The sequence below is a fragment of the Salminus brasiliensis genome, chromosome 8, assembly GCF_030463535.1.
Source record: "Salminus brasiliensis chromosome 8, fSalBra1.hap2, whole genome shotgun sequence".
NCBI lineage: Eukaryota > Metazoa > Chordata > Actinopteri > Characiformes > Bryconidae > Salminus > Salminus brasiliensis.
In genome coordinates, this window is record NC_132885.1 from 20,611,986 (window position 1) to 20,632,523 (window position 20,538).

A 20,538-nucleotide genomic window follows, 5' to 3' on the forward strand; every position below is an offset into this window, starting at 1 on the left:
GAATATACAGAATATTATACAGAAAAAAAAGCCTGTGCCAGCCATGGGTACATCATCTGAACCGTCTCATTATCACTGTGTATGGAGACGTTTGGACATGCAGTGTAGCTCTCCTGCATGTGCTCCCCAGCGAGACTGCACCACACAAGCACTGGCCATATTAAAACACTGAAGAAGAGCCTGCACACTGCCAGCTGGTGGTCAGCACTGAGCACTACAACCGCGGACTGTTTACAAAAGTAACCTCTGTGATGGTTTCACTCAACTAATCCACACTGGATAAAAGGGAAGTAAATACAACACAAATGTCAACACGTTTGTGCAATGACAAATAGGACATTTACAAATGAAAAAAAAAAAAAGGCTCAATGTACAACAAAAAGACTACTGTAGGCTACTCTGTATGTTCAGTGGCAACTGTTCATTCTCTACCAGCTACTGTTTTTTTCCCTTGCTAAAACTCTCTGTCTAAGTCGACTGACATATTCCACTATTTTTTCTAGTATACTAGTGCTGTTTGATGAGGTCATCAGACCAGTACATAATGCATACTTAAAGGGCAATTCCACAGAATTTCATTTTTTAGAAGTTCTGCAGAATTTAAAATGGTTCAAATGTAGTCAGTCAGAGAGGTTTGGTGGGAAATGCTCTGTTCTAGAGAGTGTTGTACAGTACTGTTGACAGTGGCGGTGATGGGGACCTGATAAAAGGCCTCTGAAGCTACATCACGGGAAAGTTCTGATTTAAAATATATTTGTTTAAAATCCATTTATATTGCAGAGGTACATTCAATGTGGTGATAAGCAAAATAGTCCTAAAAAAGCACATTTGAATTACCACTATTTAACTCTAATCAACATTACATACTCAAACTCAGAAGAAGCCGTTTAGATTCACGGGTGGTTTTAGAAAGTAAATAAATTGGTTACATTTGGCTGTGGACATTGTGACCCCTGGTTCCTATCACTACCACTATGAAGATATCTGAGGGTTCAAAGTTTCTCTACCATATATTCATTAATTAGTCATCGGCTCTACCTAACATACACATTTTAAAGGACCTGGGTATTAAGAATACACAGGTTACTTTACTTCTACTTAAATAAGGAAAGGAATTTTACTTTTTGTCCAGCACCATTTTAGCCTTTCACATGTAGTTGTAATTCCTACTTTGTGTCTCTTTGGTTGGTGAACAGTAAAGTCTAGCCTTCTGCACATCTTTCACTTCCTGAAAAGAGAAGAATAGCACCTAACAAACCTTAGTACCTATGCTGACATATGCTAGATGGAGGATACAACAAGGCAGTGGTTCTTAACCATGGTTCTGTAGGTCTCTGCCCAGTACATTTTAGTGTGTTTTTTCTGCTACTTTACTCAGGTTAAGTTGATGTGTGTTAGAGCAGGAATGCACTGACATGTGCAGAACACACTGACATGTGCAGGACCAGGGCAGAGTTTGATCCTGCTGATTCTGCTTAACAGGATGTTTAGTAGGCCTAGATTGGACTTCCATTGATCTGAAGTAACAAATTAAATCCATCAACGAGAGCATGGTCTCGGGGGTGAATGAACCCCTTCCTAGAGATTCAAACGTAACAGTAGAGGTTGCTGGATCCAACCTGATGCACAGAGACGTACAAAGCCAACCTGCGCTCCAATCAGGTGCATGCGAGAGGCCACACCCACCTGAGTCTCCCAGGCAGAAGTGAAGGGCAGGTAAATACACACTGCGAGGAAACCGAAGAGGGGTTAGGGCAGCTTGTACAGCCTGCTGACACACTGGAAGACTAATCATGGACCACGACTATGCATGAATGTGATAGAATTCTTCTTAATTCAAATATCTTTTGTATATATTTTTCTTGCACACAGTAACTGAGTGTTACAGAAGAACCAGAACATCTACAGTTCTTTACAAAAGCTGGATGAGAAAATGGGCTTTTTATTGTCAATGAGGCCAGTTTGTATTGTTTTAGTTTCTTGTACAGTGCTGGCAGTGCATAGTTTTGGAGCTAACGCAGAGGGTTCAACCAGACCAACAAGTACCAAGCCTCCAGCTAAACTTACAACAGCACATGGGCCAGTGGATACTGCTCCTCCTCAGGCGTTTCCAGAACCAGAGAAAACCTATCTCCCCCTGTTCACCCTCAACTACCCTCGTGTTCAGATTCCCTTTGAGATTACTTTATGGGTGTTACTCGCTTCGTTTGCGAAAATAGGTAAGCAAACACATAGCCATTTCTCTCACTTGTTTCTTCGCATTCTCCACAGATTTGTGACTACATGTTGTTTACTGTGACTTTCTCATTTCTGGAGACTTTCTCATTTCTGGTTTATGGTGAATATTGATAAAGGTTGTGACACACAGCTTTATTCTCCATATTCCCATGAGCATAAAAAAAAGATTACTTCATACTTTGGAAGTGATGTGTTAAATTAGTGAAGTTCAAATGAATGTCTGTCATGTCATTTCTAGACAGTGGCACATTCCATTAATGCTTTGAAATAACAGCTACCCGTTACTCATTTCATGATAAATGAACAAAAAATGCTCCCAAAATACATTAAAATCTATTAACGTTAACTTACATATTTGCCTTTACCTGTAAACATTTTAGAGATGATTCTGAATATGTGGAAGTGGGATGTAAAAGAGTAGTAAAATCATTAGCAATCAAAACTATTTTTGTCAGTATTCTTTTTCTGCCCCACTATACCAATAACATTATTAATACAATATCTATACGTTTAACATGTTCACAAAGCTGGAAAGGGCATTACTGGTAAACTGAGACAATATTTACAATTATCAAAAGTAACTATAGTAACTACTGACCAATAGAGATGTCCCACACTGTCTGAAGAAGATCCAGAGACTTGAGCTTGTTTTTTTCCCCTAAATAACTAACTTTATTGTCTTCTCAGAAACTGCTAAGAGTGTTGTACAGTTTTAGGTTGAAAATGGCCTGTGCAGACATGGACCAGTAGATATCAGTCATAAATATAATTTTCATTCATATTACAAGCAGAATAAATCATTTTCAGAGTAAAAGAATGAGGTATTAACAGAAGTCCTTAAGCAGGCTTATTCTGCCTCTGTTTTCTGTTGGTTTTAGTGCACAGGAAATTTTACCATTTATATAGGTATCCTGTTTTTTTAGTGACACATAAAAAGCCTACTTTAGCAATACTCACCCTAATTGACATGTTTATGATGAAGAAGTGACTCTCATTCAACTCCATTAAATGCAACAAGAAAATGTATAAGCTGTGCAGGTATGTTTGAATCGTATAACCTTTTCATCTTTTGCAAACAGGTTTCCATGTGTACCACAAGATCACAATTTGGGTGCCAGAGACATGCCTGCTTATCTCTATTGGCCTTATAGTGGGAGCCATTATGCACTCTGTGCATGAACAGCCTCCAGCTGTCCTCACCTCCAGTGTCTTCTTCCTCTACATGCTGCCTCCCATTGTCCTGGACTCGGCCTACTTCATGCCCACTCAGCCCTTCTTTGAGAACGTGGGCACGGTGCTGTGGTTTTCCATTGTGGGCACCTTGTGGAATTCCATTGGTGTTGGCATCTGTCTTTACGGTGTGTGCCAGATCCCGGCCCTTGGTGTTCAGGATATCAACCTGCAGGAGAATCTGCTCTTTGCCTCCATCATCTCTGCTGTGGATCCAGTGGCAGTGCTTGCTGTGTTTGAGGATGTGAACATCAATGAGCAGCTTTACATTGTGGCGTTTGGCGAATCTCTCTTTAATGATGCCGTCACTGTGGTGAGTGAATTTGTGCAGTCAGATTGTCAAGCTCATAAACAGTGAAGATCAGACTTGATTCATGTCAAAGGGCCATTTACTCAGACTCACACAGCCAGGGAGTGGACCTTGTTTAGTTTGCCTGATGCCTAGCAATCGTTCTACTCTGGAACAGACAACTCAGGTTTCTTTGTAAGCTCCCAGACACTTTTCCATAGAAAAATGACTTTTGGCTCCCTTAAGAACTTTAAGAACTAATTTTGTAATTGAGGTGTGGAAGTGTAAAGTAGGCTTTTAAAGTTTAAAAGACCCATATTACACTTTTTTTCTAGTAAAGTTTTGTTCCTGTTTATCCACATTGTACACAAAATAAAAACAAAATAAAATTTTATATTATCATATTCGTATTTACACCTTAGAATTAATCAATTTATTTCTGTTCTGATTGGCTGCCAGGATTAATATTTCTGAACTCTTCTTAATACTTCAGTGCAAATGTAAAACTGCTGTAGGCTGAATATGTGGATTTATGTAGAAGGTGCTGGTTTAATCACAAAATCAGTGAATACAAAGCAGGCTGTGATGGTTTGTTGTGAAACGTTCCGATGTTTTCTTTTTTCAATGTATTTTCCATGATATGGGCCTTTTAGAGAACCTACACTGAGTAGGGTCTTTAAAGAGATGTACATTTACATTTATAAACAGTCCATATCTATTTATGGTTTCTGAATGTTTATGTACAAAATTTACGTTTTTGGTGGTTAATGAGATATGTTGCCCATGTAGTGTGTCTAGTATCAGTCTGTGTAGTGATTATTTGAACCAGACGCCATTCTACATATGCTTCAGCACCATTAATCTCTCAATCAGCTTAACCTTTCTACCTTGTGCTACAACAAACAAAAGGAAGATAAACAGACATAAATGAATGTCATACATTTCCACTCCATCTAATAAAATCTGGACACAAAAAGCAATGTGGTATTTGCCCTTTGTTTGTGCATGGATAATGTCTGTCCCAAAGCTTTCCCAGTCACACTATGAGAGCAGTACTGTGCCTACTTTTGTGAGCAAGCCTTTTGTTTTCCATGCAGTATCTGACAACAAGGGCAAACATTTGGCCATGTAAGAGCAGGCGTGGTTGCCACCTAGGAACCTAGGAGTTTCGGTGATACAATGACAAAGGAAAGAGTAAATGTTTCTTAAGTCAGACCAGGAAAATGCCTGCGGATACAGAAATACCTGCTCTGAACTGAACTGTCTGATGCATAATGCTTATAATACGAGTTATTACTTACTTGTGAAATTAGTTGTTAATGTTGGTGTGAACATTTGTTGAGCAATATGTATATTTGCCTATCTGTTGTCAGTATCAGATACATGAGGAAGTAGTTCTGCACTCTTACTTCAAGGTACTACAAAGAGTTCTTTGAATGTATTCGGGTCTACAAAGAACCATTTTTGTAAATGAATTTTAACCTTTTGAAGGTTAAAATAATCTTTTAAGGGTTTTAATGGTTCTTTATGGACCCTAAAGTGGTTCTTCTATGCCCTTGCTCTCAGAATACTTTGTGGCACCTTTATTTTGAGTGTAGTTTCTTAGCAGTACCACATTTAGCATGATAGGATAATCTAGCAAATCAATTAAAAATCAATGATAAATCTTAATAAATCTTTCCTGTTAACTCTTGTGTATATATATGATACTATAGTTTGTATGACATATTGTCTCATGTTTTATTCAGGTGCTGTATAATCTCTTTAACCACGTGGCGGAGTTACCTGTGGTGGACGCTACAGATGTGTTTCTAGGTGTGTTGCGTTTTTTTCTGGTGGGCCTGGGTGGTATGCTTTTTGGCTTAGTGTTTGGCTTTGTGGCAGCTTTTACCACACGCTTTACAAGGAAAGTGAGAGAGATCGAGCCTCTCTTCATCTTCATGTACAGCTACCTGGCCTACCTGTTGGCCGAGCTTCTGTCCATCTCTAGCATCATGGCGTGAGTGAAATCATGCAGCATTCACACACAGTAGTTTTCACACTGACCACATAATATGCAGGCCGTTAAGTAGATCATGATATTTGTCCCTGATGGTTGTGTCATAATATTTTCAGCATTGTCACCTGTGCCCTGACGATGAAGTACTATGTGGAGGAGAATGTGTCTCAGCGCTCTTGCACCACTATTCGCCATGTCATCAAAATGCTTGGCACAGTCTCAGAGACACTCATCTTCTTTTTCCTGGGTGTTGTCACCATAACGACTGATCATGAGTGGAACTGGGGTTACATCCTTTTCACCATACTGTTTGCCCAGATCTGGAGGGGATTGGGTAAGTACATTATATGTCCAAATGTTTGTGGACATCCCTTCTAACTAGTGCATTCAGCTACTTTAAGTTGCACCCACTGCTGACACAGACTTATCTAGTCCTTATTAGCAAATATTTACCATGGATTAGGACTCTCCGAAGCAGATGAGTATGGGCTAAAGTGGGTATAAAGCCCCACAGTATTGAGCTATGGAGCACTGGCACATGTTCTGGCACAGCTATGCTCTCTGAAATGATGGTGCTCCATCCAACACTTTTGTCCATATAGCATATGTCGTTCCTATTAAAGAGTAATTCAGAAAGGGCATTGACTGATCAGTCATCTTAAAAAGAAAGGCATCATTGCATTGTTAAGACCATCTTAAGTGTTAGGCTGAGCCTATCTCTCAACTTAATTGCCACTGAAATCTTAAACCTCTATATTCTTTCAGGCATCCTGGTCCTAACGCAGATCATTAACCCCTTCCGCACCATTCCATTCAACTTCAAAGACCAGTTTGGTCTTTCCTATGGTGGCCTTAGAGGAGCCATAACGTTTGCCTTGGCCTACACTCTACCAGATACTATTATTCGTAAAAAACTTTTCATCACAGCCACAATTGCCATCATCATCTTTACAGTCTTCATCCAGGTACTTCTTTGAAGATTTATCACCTTACCAAGTTTAAGATCCAAACTACAGAGCAGAAGTGATGAACTGGTGAATTAATGACCAGTGATAAGTAAACACACTTTTGAGTTTTTTTTGTTTTCATTAGGAAACTGGAAAATGCATAAAGAGTTTCTCTAACAAAGACTAAGAGAATAGTCAGCCATTAAGGAGTCGTCAATAAATAAATTACAGTGTGGTCAAGTTGAGTATGAACGTGTGTTGAACAAATGAAAGTGTTTACAAAACATAACCTGAAATACTCTACTATAAATAAAAAAAATAAGATATTGTTTTTTTTCATTTGCAGGGTATCAGTATAAGGCCAATTATTGAACTGATGAATGTCCGGAAGACCAACCGGAATCTTGGCACCATCAATGTTGAGATTCACACTAGGGTAAGTAATCAGAGGTGGACATCCCAATCTAAATTATTTAAGTATTCCTGACATAAATCATGGCTGATGCTCAAGCGTAATGCTGATGAGCAGAGACATTTTGAAATTACATACTAATTGTCCATAGCCCTCTACAATCAAGCTGCCCTGTCTTTCAGCTGATGGAACATGCCATTGCGGGTATAGAGGATCTATGTGGACAGTGGAGCCACCATTCCTTGAAAGATAAGTACGTATTAGGTCTCTGACTAGGTGACGAGGTTATAGGAGGAGAAATACATGATAAACCTATGGTCTCTACTGTCTACGGAAGGCTATCTACTAGATTTTGGAGCATTGCTGTAAGGATTTGGTAGCACTCAGCGACACGAGTGAGGTCAGATTGTTGGATGATCACCACTCCACCTCATCCCCAACTTCTCAACTTATCCCCAACTCATCCAAAAGTGTTGGATGAAGCACCATAATGCATGTTTAAGAAACTGCCATGCCTGGACAGTGGTTTCCATTTAATTTAAGCAAAACTGATTAAGCAACTTATGATTGGCCATGAAGTAAATCATACATGTTTTTGACTGACATGATATTTTGACTTAAATTATACACCCTCATTATCTTCTTATGTTATTTATGTATATACTGTTCTGTATTGGAGTACCTGCCTTCATATTTCCTCAGTTAGTACGTCATCTGAAAGGGTATGTTATGGTTTTTTGCATTTAAAGTGTAGGGAGTCATTTTTCATCATATACATTTTTTTTGGTGATTCCCTGATTATTTGACCTGTCAGAGTATACTTTTTCAAGGTACATGAGTTTAATGAGTGAAACATTAGAATTTTCACATGATTTTGTTATGCATGATGCGTGACTTGAGTTGGCCCGTATCTTGTTTGTTCTCAGGTTTATGAGGTTTAATCATCGCTTCATCCGCAAGATTTTGATCCGGGATAACCGGCCTGAATCGAGCATCGTGGCTCTGTATAAGAAACTGGAGCTTCAAAATGCCATGGAGGTCTTGGACACAATATCTGGTGACATCAGTGCAGCACCTTCACTCATTTCACTGCAGTATGCCTATGTCTTTTACTAATTATTTACCGGCAATGTCTCTGAATTTTAACATTAATGTAGCAAAGACAAAATCACGCTTGTTTTTGGTCTGTTTAGTGAGGAGAAGACTTCTCATAAGAGTTCATATAAACCCAAGAAAACATTCTTGGCATCTGATCTGATCACAATGCATGAAATCCTGTCTAAGAACATGTACAAGATCAGAGAGCGGGTGAGTTTGACACTTCATATAACTGAAAGTTTAACGTGTTGTGTGTCTCATATTAAGATTGAATTACTGTGACTTTTGTAAGTTGCTTTGGATAAGAGCGTCTGCTAAATGTTTTAAATGTAAATGTGCGGTTGTTGTTTACCTGCCCTTTTGTAAGTTGTGTCCATTTTCTAAGGTGTGTTCATCATTGTCATGTTGTATTTGCTATTAAAAAACTTAAAATGAAAGGAAAAATCAAATATCATCAAATGTCTTAGTAAGTAAGGTGCCACCACAAACCACCAAAACAAGTTAAATGCATGTTTGGCAAGGATTCACTGGACCTGTGCTGGAGGGATGTAATACCATTCTCCTAAAAGATATTGCCTCAGGAGCACTGTCTTATATGTTGGTAATAAAAATCCCACAGATGTTCAGTTGGGTTGAGATCTGGTAATTGCGAAGGTCAAAGCATTTGACTTACATCATTTGCATACTAATCAAACCATTCAGTGACCCCAGGGTGGCACAGTCATCCTGAAAGAATCCACTTCCATCAGGACAGAAATCTTTCAAATGAAACACTGGTCACTTGAACATTCTCTGTGATTGAAACTCCTGCCATCCACGACCCAGTAATGAATGCCATTAGATTGTTCATTCACCATCTTTATTCAAATCGAAATCCACTGGGCCTGCATTTGTATTTATACCAATGAGCACGAAAGGATGTTAATTGCTTAACTCCTTATGCACTACATCTGTCTGGAAACATTTTCGGTATAATAGCATCTAAAAGTAAATTATAATGGAATAATTCATATTTCTTTATATGTTTGGTGAATGTATAGAATCATGTCTGTCATTCATTGAATGACACAGATGTTAATAATATTTCTCATAATTACATACAAATCCATATAGGTTTATATTTAATCTGTTTATTTTGAGCTGTGAAGTGAATGAATATGGGCATCTTAAGATTTTATCTTGTACTCTTTCAGACGGTATCCTACACCAATAAGCATACCCTGCCTAACGACAGCACAGCCAGAGAGATTCTGGTCAGGCGTCACACCAGCATCCGACGCAGCCTCAGAGCCAGAAGCTTTCAAGGCTCAGTAAGGAACACTGTTTTCATTGCAGCATTCTCACAATGTGATACAATACCCAATTACGGTTGTAATACCACCTTGCAGTTATGCTAGAGGTAGTTATGCTTTCCCACTTCACTCTTCCAGGAAGCAGTCAGGTCCCAAAAGTACTTTTCTCTGCCTCTGGGTCAGAGTCTCGACGCCGGATGTGCTACAGAAAGACCCCGTTACAAAAGTGAGAACCATACATGCAATCTGCTACTGTAAGGATACAGAGGCTGTGACTGCAATAAAGGATTAAGTAGTGGCTTTTTGTCCCTCCCTACTAATGCCCTAGATCTCAAAGCTCTACAAGCTTGCAGTGTATTTGGCTACAGAGATTTTGGACGAGCAGGAGGTCTGACTTCGGTATGGTGTTTTTTTAGGTGATGGTGACACTGCCTTAGAACTCAGCAACCGTTCAGCCAGGCCTAGGTCTAGGCAGCCTCGGCTTTCTACGACCAGAGCAAGGCTGGACCCTCTCCAGGAGATGCACACTGTGGCGAATATGGTGGATGAGGTGAGAGAAGAGCCACACGGAAGGTCACACGGGCCATCCCACCGAAGCTCCAGCTCTATTGACTCCAGATCGCGAATTCAACACCAGCGATATGGTTTATTAGGCAAACCCAGCACTGATGACAATGATTCTGAGGGTGAAGAGCAGCAGCCAGAATCTCCCCCACCTGCATGGACTCCAGAGCCCCCTGACCGGGAAAGTGGTGGGTCACAGAACCCTCTGCTACGGAGGGCTCAGTGGAAGCCACAGCACAAGTGAAGCATACAGAGCAGTGAGAAAAACAAGGAAAATTATGCACTACTGGGTAAGAATTTGGGTTATAATCTGGATCTTAATTGGATTTTTAGGATTTACAGAAACGTATTATTTGGCAGTTTTATATTTTTTGGATATACCGAAATAATCAGTATAGAAATTCTTCATTTAATTCTGCCACTTACTATTAAAGTTATTAGAAAGAGGGAATTATTGGTATTTAAATAATGGGTGTGCAGGTTATGAAAACATGGATGTTGATGGCAAATTGCTGAAAAATCGAAAAAATCGATTTGCTGTCATTTTGTCATGTAATTAAAATATGAATTTTCTATTTGCATTTTACTGCAGGATTTTTCATAATTTTTATAGCAACATTAGATTTAAAGAAGACAGCGCACCAAACATAGGTATCTTCCAGAGTTTGTTTTATTTTAAATTGTATTTAGCCTAAATTAAATCAAATTGCTAAATTAAATTGCCTTTGTTTTTAGCATCATTTGGATAAGTGCAGTTCTATGAGTATGTTCTGCAGCAGTACCTAAGTAGTTTAGTACCTGGAAACAAGCAATACTCTAAAGCACAGGGCCTGAAATTGTATGTGTCAACCTAAGGTGAAACAAAAAAAAATGTGCGTACAAAAAAACAAAAGTTTTTTTCCCCAGGTATGGTTTTATTTTTCCCATTTTTTTTAAATTGAAGATATAATTTAACACACATTTTCACTTACATTCAGGGGCTTTGAGAATATTCCTAGTCTACATAATTAATACATATTACAGCAATATAAACTTTGTTTTTGTCTAGGTAAAGAATGCAATACATTTTATAACATCAAAGTACAGAATTTCTGTCTGCCAATTTTTCACAGCTACAATAAGCTGTATGGGCAACAATATTGACCTTGACGGTACAACCTGCATATAAAAAAAACCACAAAAGAGGAAGGGCCTATTAGGAAGTGCAATAAGAATGAATAGTGATTTGTCCTACTAATGCCTCATTGAGGTTATAAAAACAAAGTGTTTTTCCCTGTAATGCATAGATCTCTATGGACCAGGAAAATGTGACTCCAGTGACTGATGTGATTAGTTGCTTTGAATATATTGGTTAACTCCTACTTTCTATGGGTGGTCATGAAATGAATCCAGTAGTAGCACTAGAAATACATGTCTTGGTATGTAGGCATGCTGTTTAAACCTTAAGCTGGTAGTTTCCTGCATCTGCCTTTGAGTGTTCATGTAGTCCGGCAGGTCCTTCTGAATGTAGAGGGACAGGTGGCTGCTCTGCTGGTGACCATGAGTGTCTCACAATACTAAAACTCACTGCTGCGATTGCTCCAAGACCAAAACAGGCTCCTGTGGTAGATCCCACGTAGATCAGAATCGTAGCTTTAGCTTTAGTTGTAGTACAAAAACTACAATTTCAGACAGACACAAATCACTGCCAAATTCAATGCAATGCCCATTCTTTCTTGTGTGTGCTTTTGATGTTTCGGATGTCACTATTAGGAGTTCTTCTTCTTCTCCTTGGCTTTACTGTCCCACTTTGGAGTCCTGATGAGCAATAAGCCCACTGCTAGCAGAGCCAGCACTACTCCTAGATTGGGTGGCCCACAAGGGCTGAACTCCTGGGCCAGACCAGACAGCAGAGGGGCCAGAACACGCCCAACTGCCGTTACTGACTGGCCTGCCCCTATCAAGGTCCCGCTGGCCTGCGAACCGCCTCGCTGCAGCTCCAGGTCGGTAATGCATGTGCGGCCGATGGTGGTGGAGATGGCGAAGAAGGTGGAGGAGAGCAGCACCTGCCACACGCTGGGTGCTGTGGCATACAGCAAGATCAGCAAGCATGTGAGCACAGTTGAGTGCAGAAGGAGAGCAGACATGTTGTTGCCATAGAGATGAGTGACGGGTCCCACCAAAAAGCCAGCGAGGGCGCCCAGCATGCTGCTGTAGCTGATCAAGTAGCCGGTCACTTTGGGCTTGAGGTCAAAGCGCTCCTCCATAGCCAAGGAGAAGTTACTGTAGTAGAGCATTATAGCTATAGCCATTAACAGACGCACCAGGAACACGTCCCACATGTCTGAGGAGGCCACCATGCGGATTCGCACCACCATGGAGGTCAGCTGCCGCCAGGCAGGCCGGAGAAGAGCCGTATCCCTCCAGCCCCTGCTGGAATTTCCAGCAGTACCACGACGTGTGGTGGAAGCGGAGTGACCATGGTGGTTTCCAACGGAACAGTTCTTCAGCCTGTCATGAGGTTTGCTGCTGTTAGTATTACTGTTAGCATCTATACGGTGATTTAGAATCTCATTCCATGGTAACATACAGACCAGACCTGAGGGAGAGTACAGAAGGGCTGAGTGATTCACAGATTAATTTTTCTAGCTTTATTACATGAATACACAATAACAGGAATGCACAAATGCAAACAAATCCTGTTTCAGAAGACCTTAGTAAATCTAAGGCCTAGTCTACACTGCAGGATTTTTAAAATGCTATCTGAGCTAAAACTGTGTGAGACCCCATACAAAATGACCCCCTGCAACAAGAGTTAACCAGAATAAAAACAAAACAAAAAAAAATAGATCAAACCAATCAATATGTTATCATGACAATCTTAAGCAAAAGTCTGGGCAGCCCTGGTTAAATGGCACAATTTTGGTGATTTTCTAAGTGAACATTTTGGAGTTTTGGAGCACAGTTCCTATTTTTGAATTTTAAAAAAAAAACCTAATGATAATGAAAATAACTAATTTTTAAATATATGGCAGCTAGATTGTAAGACGATCAGAGGGGTAGAGATGAATTATACACAGCCCACATCACAGGATAATCTGAGAAAATCTTGGTTTAAGACCAATCTCAAATTGGGACACCTTGTGATTGTCAAGTGGCGTGAAACGGCTTCACAATCAGCCTAATAGTGTAATAGCCAGCAAGATTTGAGTAAATTCTAAAATAATAAAAGTGCTACATTGCTCAACTTTGTTCTCTGCTCTCTGAAACACACATATGTTCCTCCTACCTGCATTAATAAGGAAGATGGCTGCACAGACGAATGAGGACAAGTAGAATCCTCCTTCATGTTCAGTTAGGTAGCCTCCCACCACTGGACCCAGAATGAATCCCACACTGGAAGCTGCATTAAAGTGACCCATCACTAGGGGACGCTCTGTCTCTGAGACCAGATCTGACAGGAGGGCTCGACAGATGGACAGGGAATGTTTAAATAACCCTGTGGAAAGGAAGAAAGCACATCTGTTAATAATACAGAATAAACCTCCAATAAGTGACCCTTCATGATCACTAATCAACCTAAGATTAAAATAAAACATGAAAATAAACACTAGTCTCAAAGATGCAGTTCCATTATACAATACTTCATAACTTACCCACAGGTATTCGGGCCAGCACAAACAAGGCAATACTAGTTGACAACCCCAAAAGACCATATCCGAAGGCACTGAGCAGAAGGCATGTCAGCAAGGAATAGCGCCTCCCCACTACATCGCTCCAGCTGCCCTGCCACACAAAGTTGACAGGGTATAACGAGAGATCAATACATGGGACATTGTGTGTAGGGACGTCTTCTTACGTTATTTTTTTTTCTGTTTTTTTACTAATTACTAATTATGTAAAGCTGCTTTGTGAAAACAACAGTTGTAAAAAGCACTATACAAATGCCTTGACTTGAGTTCTCCATTTAAATTAGATATAGCTTTGTTTAAAATTTCTCACAGTCAGACATTGTTTCACATCAGAGGGGAACAAAGGCTCTGTGTTGTTAGTAAAGTATGCCATACAGGAAATGGGGCATTTAAACAGGCATACTAAGGATAATGCAAAGTGTTTGTCATCTTGTGAAGAGGTCTGATCTAATTGCTTAAACTGGCCTTAAATAGGAAACTTGTTGGAGTCCCGTGTTGTCCCCATATGCATGTACAGGATTCAGCTCGACAAATTCCACAGCTCAGTTCCTAGGAAGAGCGCCTGCAGGGCGCTTCCAATACCGGCACTCATTAACGTGAGATATGACACGCGCGCACACATATTCACACACTACACTACACTAGACACACACATACAAAACATGCTGACATAATGCAATCAGAGCCCAATTGAATTTGCTGTGTTCTGCCTGTCGGCTACAGGCGCGTCACAGAGCTTTGGCTGTTTTTCTCCTCCCTGTCCATGCTTCGCATCCAAGAGAAAACAAACGCTTCCTTCACTTCTTAATTTGCCTCATGACCCTGCAGTTCTAAACCAATTTAAAGAAGGCAAGGAGGCTTCCGAGGATTGCTGAACCGATCTGCCCTGATACATGTCTTACAGTAACATTCATAGCTTGTGAGTAAAATGTCTGGTTTGAGGCAGCATGTAAAATTAACAGCATAGATTTACCATAAAGTACATTAAACATGTATAGCAATTTATTATGTTTAATCATGTTTAAGTTAGTAAAAAAATGGGTATTTTTGAGGAGCAAAATATCCAGATTGTAATAAACAGTAATAAAACATTACTTACAACTATAGTGCTGGAGAAAAGCTGTAAAATCCCGTAGGTCGACCCTGCAATGTACAAGTAAAAGAAAGTTGCATTTAACTCTGAATTATCTGCTTGATTTCAGTGTTGTTTTTAAACTGGTGTGACAGTCTATGGTGTAGAACAGTTCAGAACGGTTCAGAACAGAACGGTTCCCAACCCTGGTCCAACCCTGGATATTTTGGCTCCAACACATCACCTTGAACTCAGGATGCTTGTAAAGGAGCTGATTGGCGCAGGATCAGGTGTGTTGGAAGCAAAGTAAACACTAAAGTACGCAGGACTGGGGGTCCTCCAGGCCCAAGATTGGGAACCACTGGTGAAGAAGAGCTAAACATAGCAACAGATATACAGTGATTACAGCAATTTTAGGAAAGAATTCTGGGGGAAATAAAAGTCTAGCAGAATTTGTGACCATGTGATTCAGCATATTTGTTGAATGAAAAAACAAATGCCTTAGTATAAAGATAAAAGGCACCATGAAATCTAATATTTCTTGAACACACAAAGAGTATATTTACACCTTTGTTTGGTAATTTGATATTTGCTATTGCTATATTCAGAGCACCCTGTATAAGCAGTAAAAGCCAGCGACATAGCAAGAGTCTTGTCCTAGAGAAATGTTTTTCTCTGATTGGCTGGTTTACAGCAATGTGACGTCTCACACGAAGCCACATGCTAAAGCATTGCACAGATTTGTTTTTAGCACTGTAAAAAGCACATTTACTTGTTTGTAAATATTCTGTTGTCTTAGTGCTGCTATCTTGTCCTGTGGTGAGAGGGTACCAAGCTAAAGAGATGGTAATATAGGTCAACTGGGGTTTAAGCACATCATAGATACGCCCCTGGCATGGCGGTAACAAGGTCTGGTTCGTGTAGCAACTTTCTGATTACCAGCAGAGTCTGCCATTGATGTTTTCTCCTCCAGAAGACTTACTAAAAATATCAACAACACCATATACTCCCGAACTGGCCGTTTTACAGCATGTCCGCCTGTAATTTTCTGTGAAACTGACCAATGGACACCCAGAAACTCTTGCCTTCTGCCTCTCATTGTTTATAAAGATTGTTCTGAATATTTTGATGTAAAACATGTGGGTGTAATCTTATATACCGATAGATTCCAGAGGATTAAAATGTAAATTGATTACTATGTGCTTTGGATTACTAGATCTTATGCGCTTTAAATCTTTAAATACATATTTGCCATAGGAGCATTCGATAATCATCGTTCATAAACAAGTATATTTTATATTTTTCCAAGAGCTCATTCATATTCTTAAAAGGGACATATCACTACTAGCTCAGCACTAACTTGTTTGTGTGCCTAAAATGGGTCAAATTCTTAGAAACTGACCATACATCAAAAAAGCAGATATTGAATTATGGATTTTGCACAGAATGCCCCTTTAAGGTAATTTCAGGAGAGACTGACCAAAGAAATTGAGACCTTGTGATCACAATTAATGTCCATCTTATGAAAGACATTAAAATATTACTTAATTGAAGATCCCAAGATAAGTATAACACAAGAAATAGACTCTTGATTGCAAACAGGGAGTTTGCAATTAACCTATGTTTTAATTCTCAACATTAAATTACAAGTCTCGTAGATGAATGTCACAATTAATGCATTAAAAAAGGAAATATCATTAAAAAAAAGCACTATTCACTACATCACTATTCAGCATTATATATTTTACTCATGGAATGCAGAGTGTTAGTTTAGTGTTAGTGTTTAGTGTTATTTTCATTCTACAATATTGGTGTGGTCTAAATGACTGTTACAAATAGAAATGTCTATCTGTTTATTTCAATTACACTGTCATTATCTGGTACTGAATATGATTACAAAGATAAAATGCAGTCTAGTTATCTAACACAGCTTTCCTAAAACCTAACAGGTCAGTAACTCAGCATTGACTGACACCTAAAAGTGAATTAACAACAAATTCCCCAGAGTTTCCTCAGCTTTTATAGAAGAAAAAAAGGTTTGGTCAGCAGGTCAAGGTGAGGGCAGAGACATTACAAGTATTAAGCATTATGCCTAATTCACCATTACCTGTGCTGAAGCAGGTGTATACATTAGTGAAAACATTAAACCATACTTAGCCACAGGCTCCTGGGGTGAGGGACGGAAATCAAACACAGTATAATACATTTCTGAATGACTACAATATCTGCTTACATTATATGCACTGTTCCATGTAACACATTTGTTTTCATGTAGCTGGTTGAAGGTCATGGAGTCTTACCCACTATCCCAGCGACTGTAGGGCTGGCTCCTAATGCCTTCACGTGATGACTCAGCAGAGGGATGATCATACTGACCCCGAACAGGTCCTGTGCAGAAATCAGACATTAATGAGTGTCACTGTACATTTTTTTTTTGTAACCCCCAGATGTATAGATAGTGTGTTGTTGTACAATTAATACTTTTTTAAGCACAAGCTGGGTCCACAGAATGAAGACAAGCCTGTCTTCACTACCTCATTTGCTAGGTTATGTTTTAGCTGTGCTTCCTAATATTACTCCTTTATCTATACACACTTTATTAAGAAGACCTGTACTGTCATTCATGCAATTATCTAATCAGCCAATCATATGGCAGCTGTGCAATGAATTAAAAGATACAGAAATGGGCCAGCAGCTTCGTAATGTTCATATGAACAATCAGAATGGCCACTTTCAGTGATTTAAACAGTGGCATGTTTGTTGGTGCTATATGGGCTGGTCTGAGTATTTATATAACTGCCGATGGGATGTTCAGGCACAACAGCCTCTAGAGTTCATGCAAAACAGTGTGAAACAAGACCAGGGAGCGTCAGTTCTGTGGAAATGCCTTGTTGATGAAAGACGTCAACAAAGAATGGCAAGACTGGTTTTAACTGACAGAAAGGCTACAAAAAACAGACTCTGTAGGACTGTGTTCAGCAGAAAAGCATTTTATAATGCACATCACATCCAATCTTGAGGCATTTGGACTACAACAGCAGAAGACTACACCGAGTTCCACTTTTGTCAGCCAAGAACAGAAAGCTGAGGCACGGCAGTGGGCACAGGCTCACCAGAACTGTAGAGCTGAAGACAGGAAAAACATAGCCTGGTCTGATGAATCTCAAATTCTGCTAAAGCACACAGATGGTAGGGTCAGAATTTGGTGCCAACTGCAAGAATCTATGGCCACAACCCGTCTTGTACCAACAGTCCAGGCTGGTGGAGGTGGTGTAATGGTGTGGGAAATCTCTTCTTAGCACACTTTGACAACAATCCCTGTTAACACCAATCAATCATCGTGTGAACGACACTGCCTTGTTGAGTATTATTGCCGACCATGTGCATCCCTTCATGGCCACTATTTACCAATCTTCTAATGACCACTTCTAGCCTGACAATGCATTTAGTGTTCATCAGTGGTCTTCCCAGTTTGGGATGTGGAAAAAAAAGAAGATTCACAGCATGAAAGTCTTTATGTGATTAAATCATGCCAACATGGACCAACATGGACCTAAATGAATGTTTTCAATATTTTGTGGAATCTACACCTGGAATTATTTAAGCTGTTCCGAGAGCAAAGAAAGGCCTTACTTAATATTAGTATAGTGTTCCTAATAAAATGCCTGATCAGTGCATGATGGTGTTTCTATTCAACAAAGGGAAGTGAACATTTCTGGAATTACTTTATTATAGACACAATAGCATATCTCAGACAGTAGCTGTATTTTCTTCACCATTAACCAGAAAATATGCAAAATATATGAATATTAAACACACATGCCAACACGCAGCAAAATGTTACACCCCCTAAACTAAATCTTATCATTCAGTTATTTATCTTAGAACTTATTACTGAATAACTTGAATACATTATTCAGTACCTAGTTGTTTGTTTTATTTATTAGTAACAAGACTGTGGAACTGAAGTATGCAAGCATACACAGATCCAAGGCGTAATTATTGTGTATGCCTAGTATAATCTTTCAGAGTGAAGTCTAAGGGCGGTGCAGTGAAAATGAACCGGCCACACAACTTCACAGCCTGTTCAGTAGCATTTTTTAAGAACTCGCTCAGGGTTAAACCAGCCATGATTGAAGTCACACCACACTGCTACCAGTGTCACGGCACTTTCTATTAAACTAACAGTTTAATTCTGGATATAAGCACCTCTGCTTCAGAGTGGGAACCAATACTGTGTGAATACATGTGAGTGTTAGATAGATACACATATAGATAGGTCGACAGAAAGATAGATAGATAGATAGATCTGTCGAAGTAAGAAAATGAAAAGGTAAATTTAAATTTAGGAAAGGGTTTTACTTTATATCTTTGTATTTTATCATGTCATATCATATCATATCATGTCAGTCCTATGGCTGGGATTAGACTGAGAGGGGAAGCTGTGGTGACAGTGAAGCTCGTCCTGCTGAAGTGTCCTCTAGACGCTGTAAGACACCAGCACACTGGATTACAGTGTTTTCCCCTCTTCATAGAGAAGGACAAATGAAGAGACACTGACGATCAGCAACGAATCGCCTTGTACAGGGAAAGGCGAGATGAATGAACTGGCAAACATCGTTTCAGTGCTCATGATCCTACAGAAGAAAAAGTGCAACGTCAGCCAGAGAAAGTGGAGCTACTCACCATGAATCCGACGACGTAAATACATCTTATGATCCTAGCGGGTGTCCTTGATTTCTGATAAATGCTACATGCTGAGTTGTTCATTCTACCTTCTGCTCAGCTCGACCTACGCGGAAGCGCCACCGGACTGCTCTCATTTCCAAACACACTCAGCGTCACCGCCGGGCTCAGACCATGTTCCTACACAGGGGGGTGTCCCGAGTCTCTGAATGTGTTAACCCCCACTGCACTACGTCTGTGTGCTCTGCGAAGAAACCTGCGCTTGTTCAGCAGCAGCAGAAGTCTTTATTGGAGGAATGGATAAACCATTAACGTGTGTGACCTGAGCGTGTGACTCGATATTGATCCGTAATAAAACCGCGTCCCCTCATGGCTTTGTCCGAAACCTGCGCCATATTATGAGTTTACACGCGCTGCATTTAAACCCATTTTTAATATCATCGATGTGTGCTGCACGGTATGAAAGACAAACTATACAAAAAAGAAACATAATCATAAATGAATTACAATGAAAATAAACGAATAAATAACAAAACGCACAATAAATAAATCAATATAAAACAAACAAACATATAAGATACACAAAGGCGTTAACAGTTCAATAAATATAATCGATTTATACATTTATTTAAGTATATATTTATGTATTATGTGTTATACATTAATTTATTTACAGATGGTGAAACGAATCAGCGTATGTCATCACTCGTGCGTCGCTTTTTGAATCACGTGACCCCGACTAAAGCAGTAGTGTGACCTGTATAGCAGCTCTTGCTGTCTTGGGTGGAGGCTGTGAGCCGAGGCCGACAGCAGTCTCTGTGCATAGTCTAAAGCACACCAGCGAATTCTGAGATGCTCATGCTTTGATGAATAAAAATGTATCTCCAAAATGGTGACTTTACAGGAGATGAATTTGACCATTAAACCAGAATTACTTACACATTGTACAAAGAAACTAGACCCTAAGCTGATGGAGCTCTCAGAAAGAACAGACTGAAGATGTGACTTTAAATGCTTGAGTCTATGCATTTATGTCATGT

The 20,538-nt window shown here is 39.7% G+C and overlaps 2 protein-coding genes across 2 annotated transcripts; one reads left to right on the forward strand and one right to left on the reverse strand.

Moving 5' to 3' along the window:
- Nucleotides 1-1,933: 1,933 nt before the first annotated feature.
- On the forward strand, nucleotides 1,934-10,313 carry slc9a2 (solute carrier family 9 member 2). Its single transcript, XM_072685177.1, has 12 exons — nucleotides 1,934-2,219; nucleotides 3,318-3,781; nucleotides 5,506-5,756; nucleotides 5,873-6,090; nucleotides 6,522-6,721; nucleotides 7,050-7,139; nucleotides 7,298-7,368; nucleotides 8,042-8,209; nucleotides 8,309-8,423; nucleotides 9,407-9,523; nucleotides 9,644-9,731; nucleotides 9,922-10,313. The coding sequence occupies exons 1-12, from the start codon at nucleotides 1,934-1,936 to the stop codon at nucleotides 10,311-10,313; spliced, it is 2,460 nt and encodes an 819-aa protein (XP_072541278.1).
- Nucleotides 10,314-10,976: 663 nt separating this feature from the next.
- mfsd9 (major facilitator superfamily domain containing 9) lies at nucleotides 10,977-19,614 on the reverse strand. The gene is made up of 6 exons (XM_072685178.1): nucleotides 19,499-19,614; nucleotides 17,113-17,200; nucleotides 14,840-14,883; nucleotides 13,705-13,834; nucleotides 13,338-13,547; nucleotides 10,977-12,647 (listed from the first exon to the last, which is right to left on the reverse strand). Exons 1-6 carry the CDS (start codon nucleotides 19,580-19,582, stop codon nucleotides 11,818-11,820), a joined length of 1,386 nt encoding a protein of 461 aa, XP_072541279.1. The 5' UTR covers nucleotides 19,583-19,614; the 3' UTR covers nucleotides 10,977-11,817.
- Nucleotides 19,615-20,538: the final 924 nt, after the last annotated feature.

Bases quoted from the DNA above. Each gene is read 5' to 3' on its own strand.
- slc9a2 (XM_072685177.1), top strand. From the start codon at position 1,934: ATGGGCTTTTTATTGTCAATGAGGCCAGTTTGTATTGTTTTAGTTTCT. The intron at 2,220-3,317 runs GTAAGCAAACAC...TTTTGCAAACAG, and splicing joins CGCTTCGTTTGCGAAAATAG to GTTTCCATGTGTACCACAAG. The intron at 3,782-5,505 runs GTGAGTGAATTT...TGTTTTATTCAG, and splicing joins TTAATGATGCCGTCACTGTG to GTGCTGTATAATCTCTTTAA.
- mfsd9 (XM_072685178.1), bottom strand. From the start codon at position 19,582: ATGAACAACTCAGCATGTAGCATTTATCAGAAATCAAGGACACCCGCT. The intron at 17,201-19,498 runs GTGAGTAGCTCC...ATTTCTGCACAG, and splicing joins TTTACGTCGTCGGATTCATG to GACCTGTTCGGGGTCAGTAT. The intron at 12,648-13,337 runs GTAGGAGGAACA...ACTCTCCCTCAG, and splicing joins CATCTTCCTTATTAATGCAG to GTCTGGTCTGTATGTTACCA.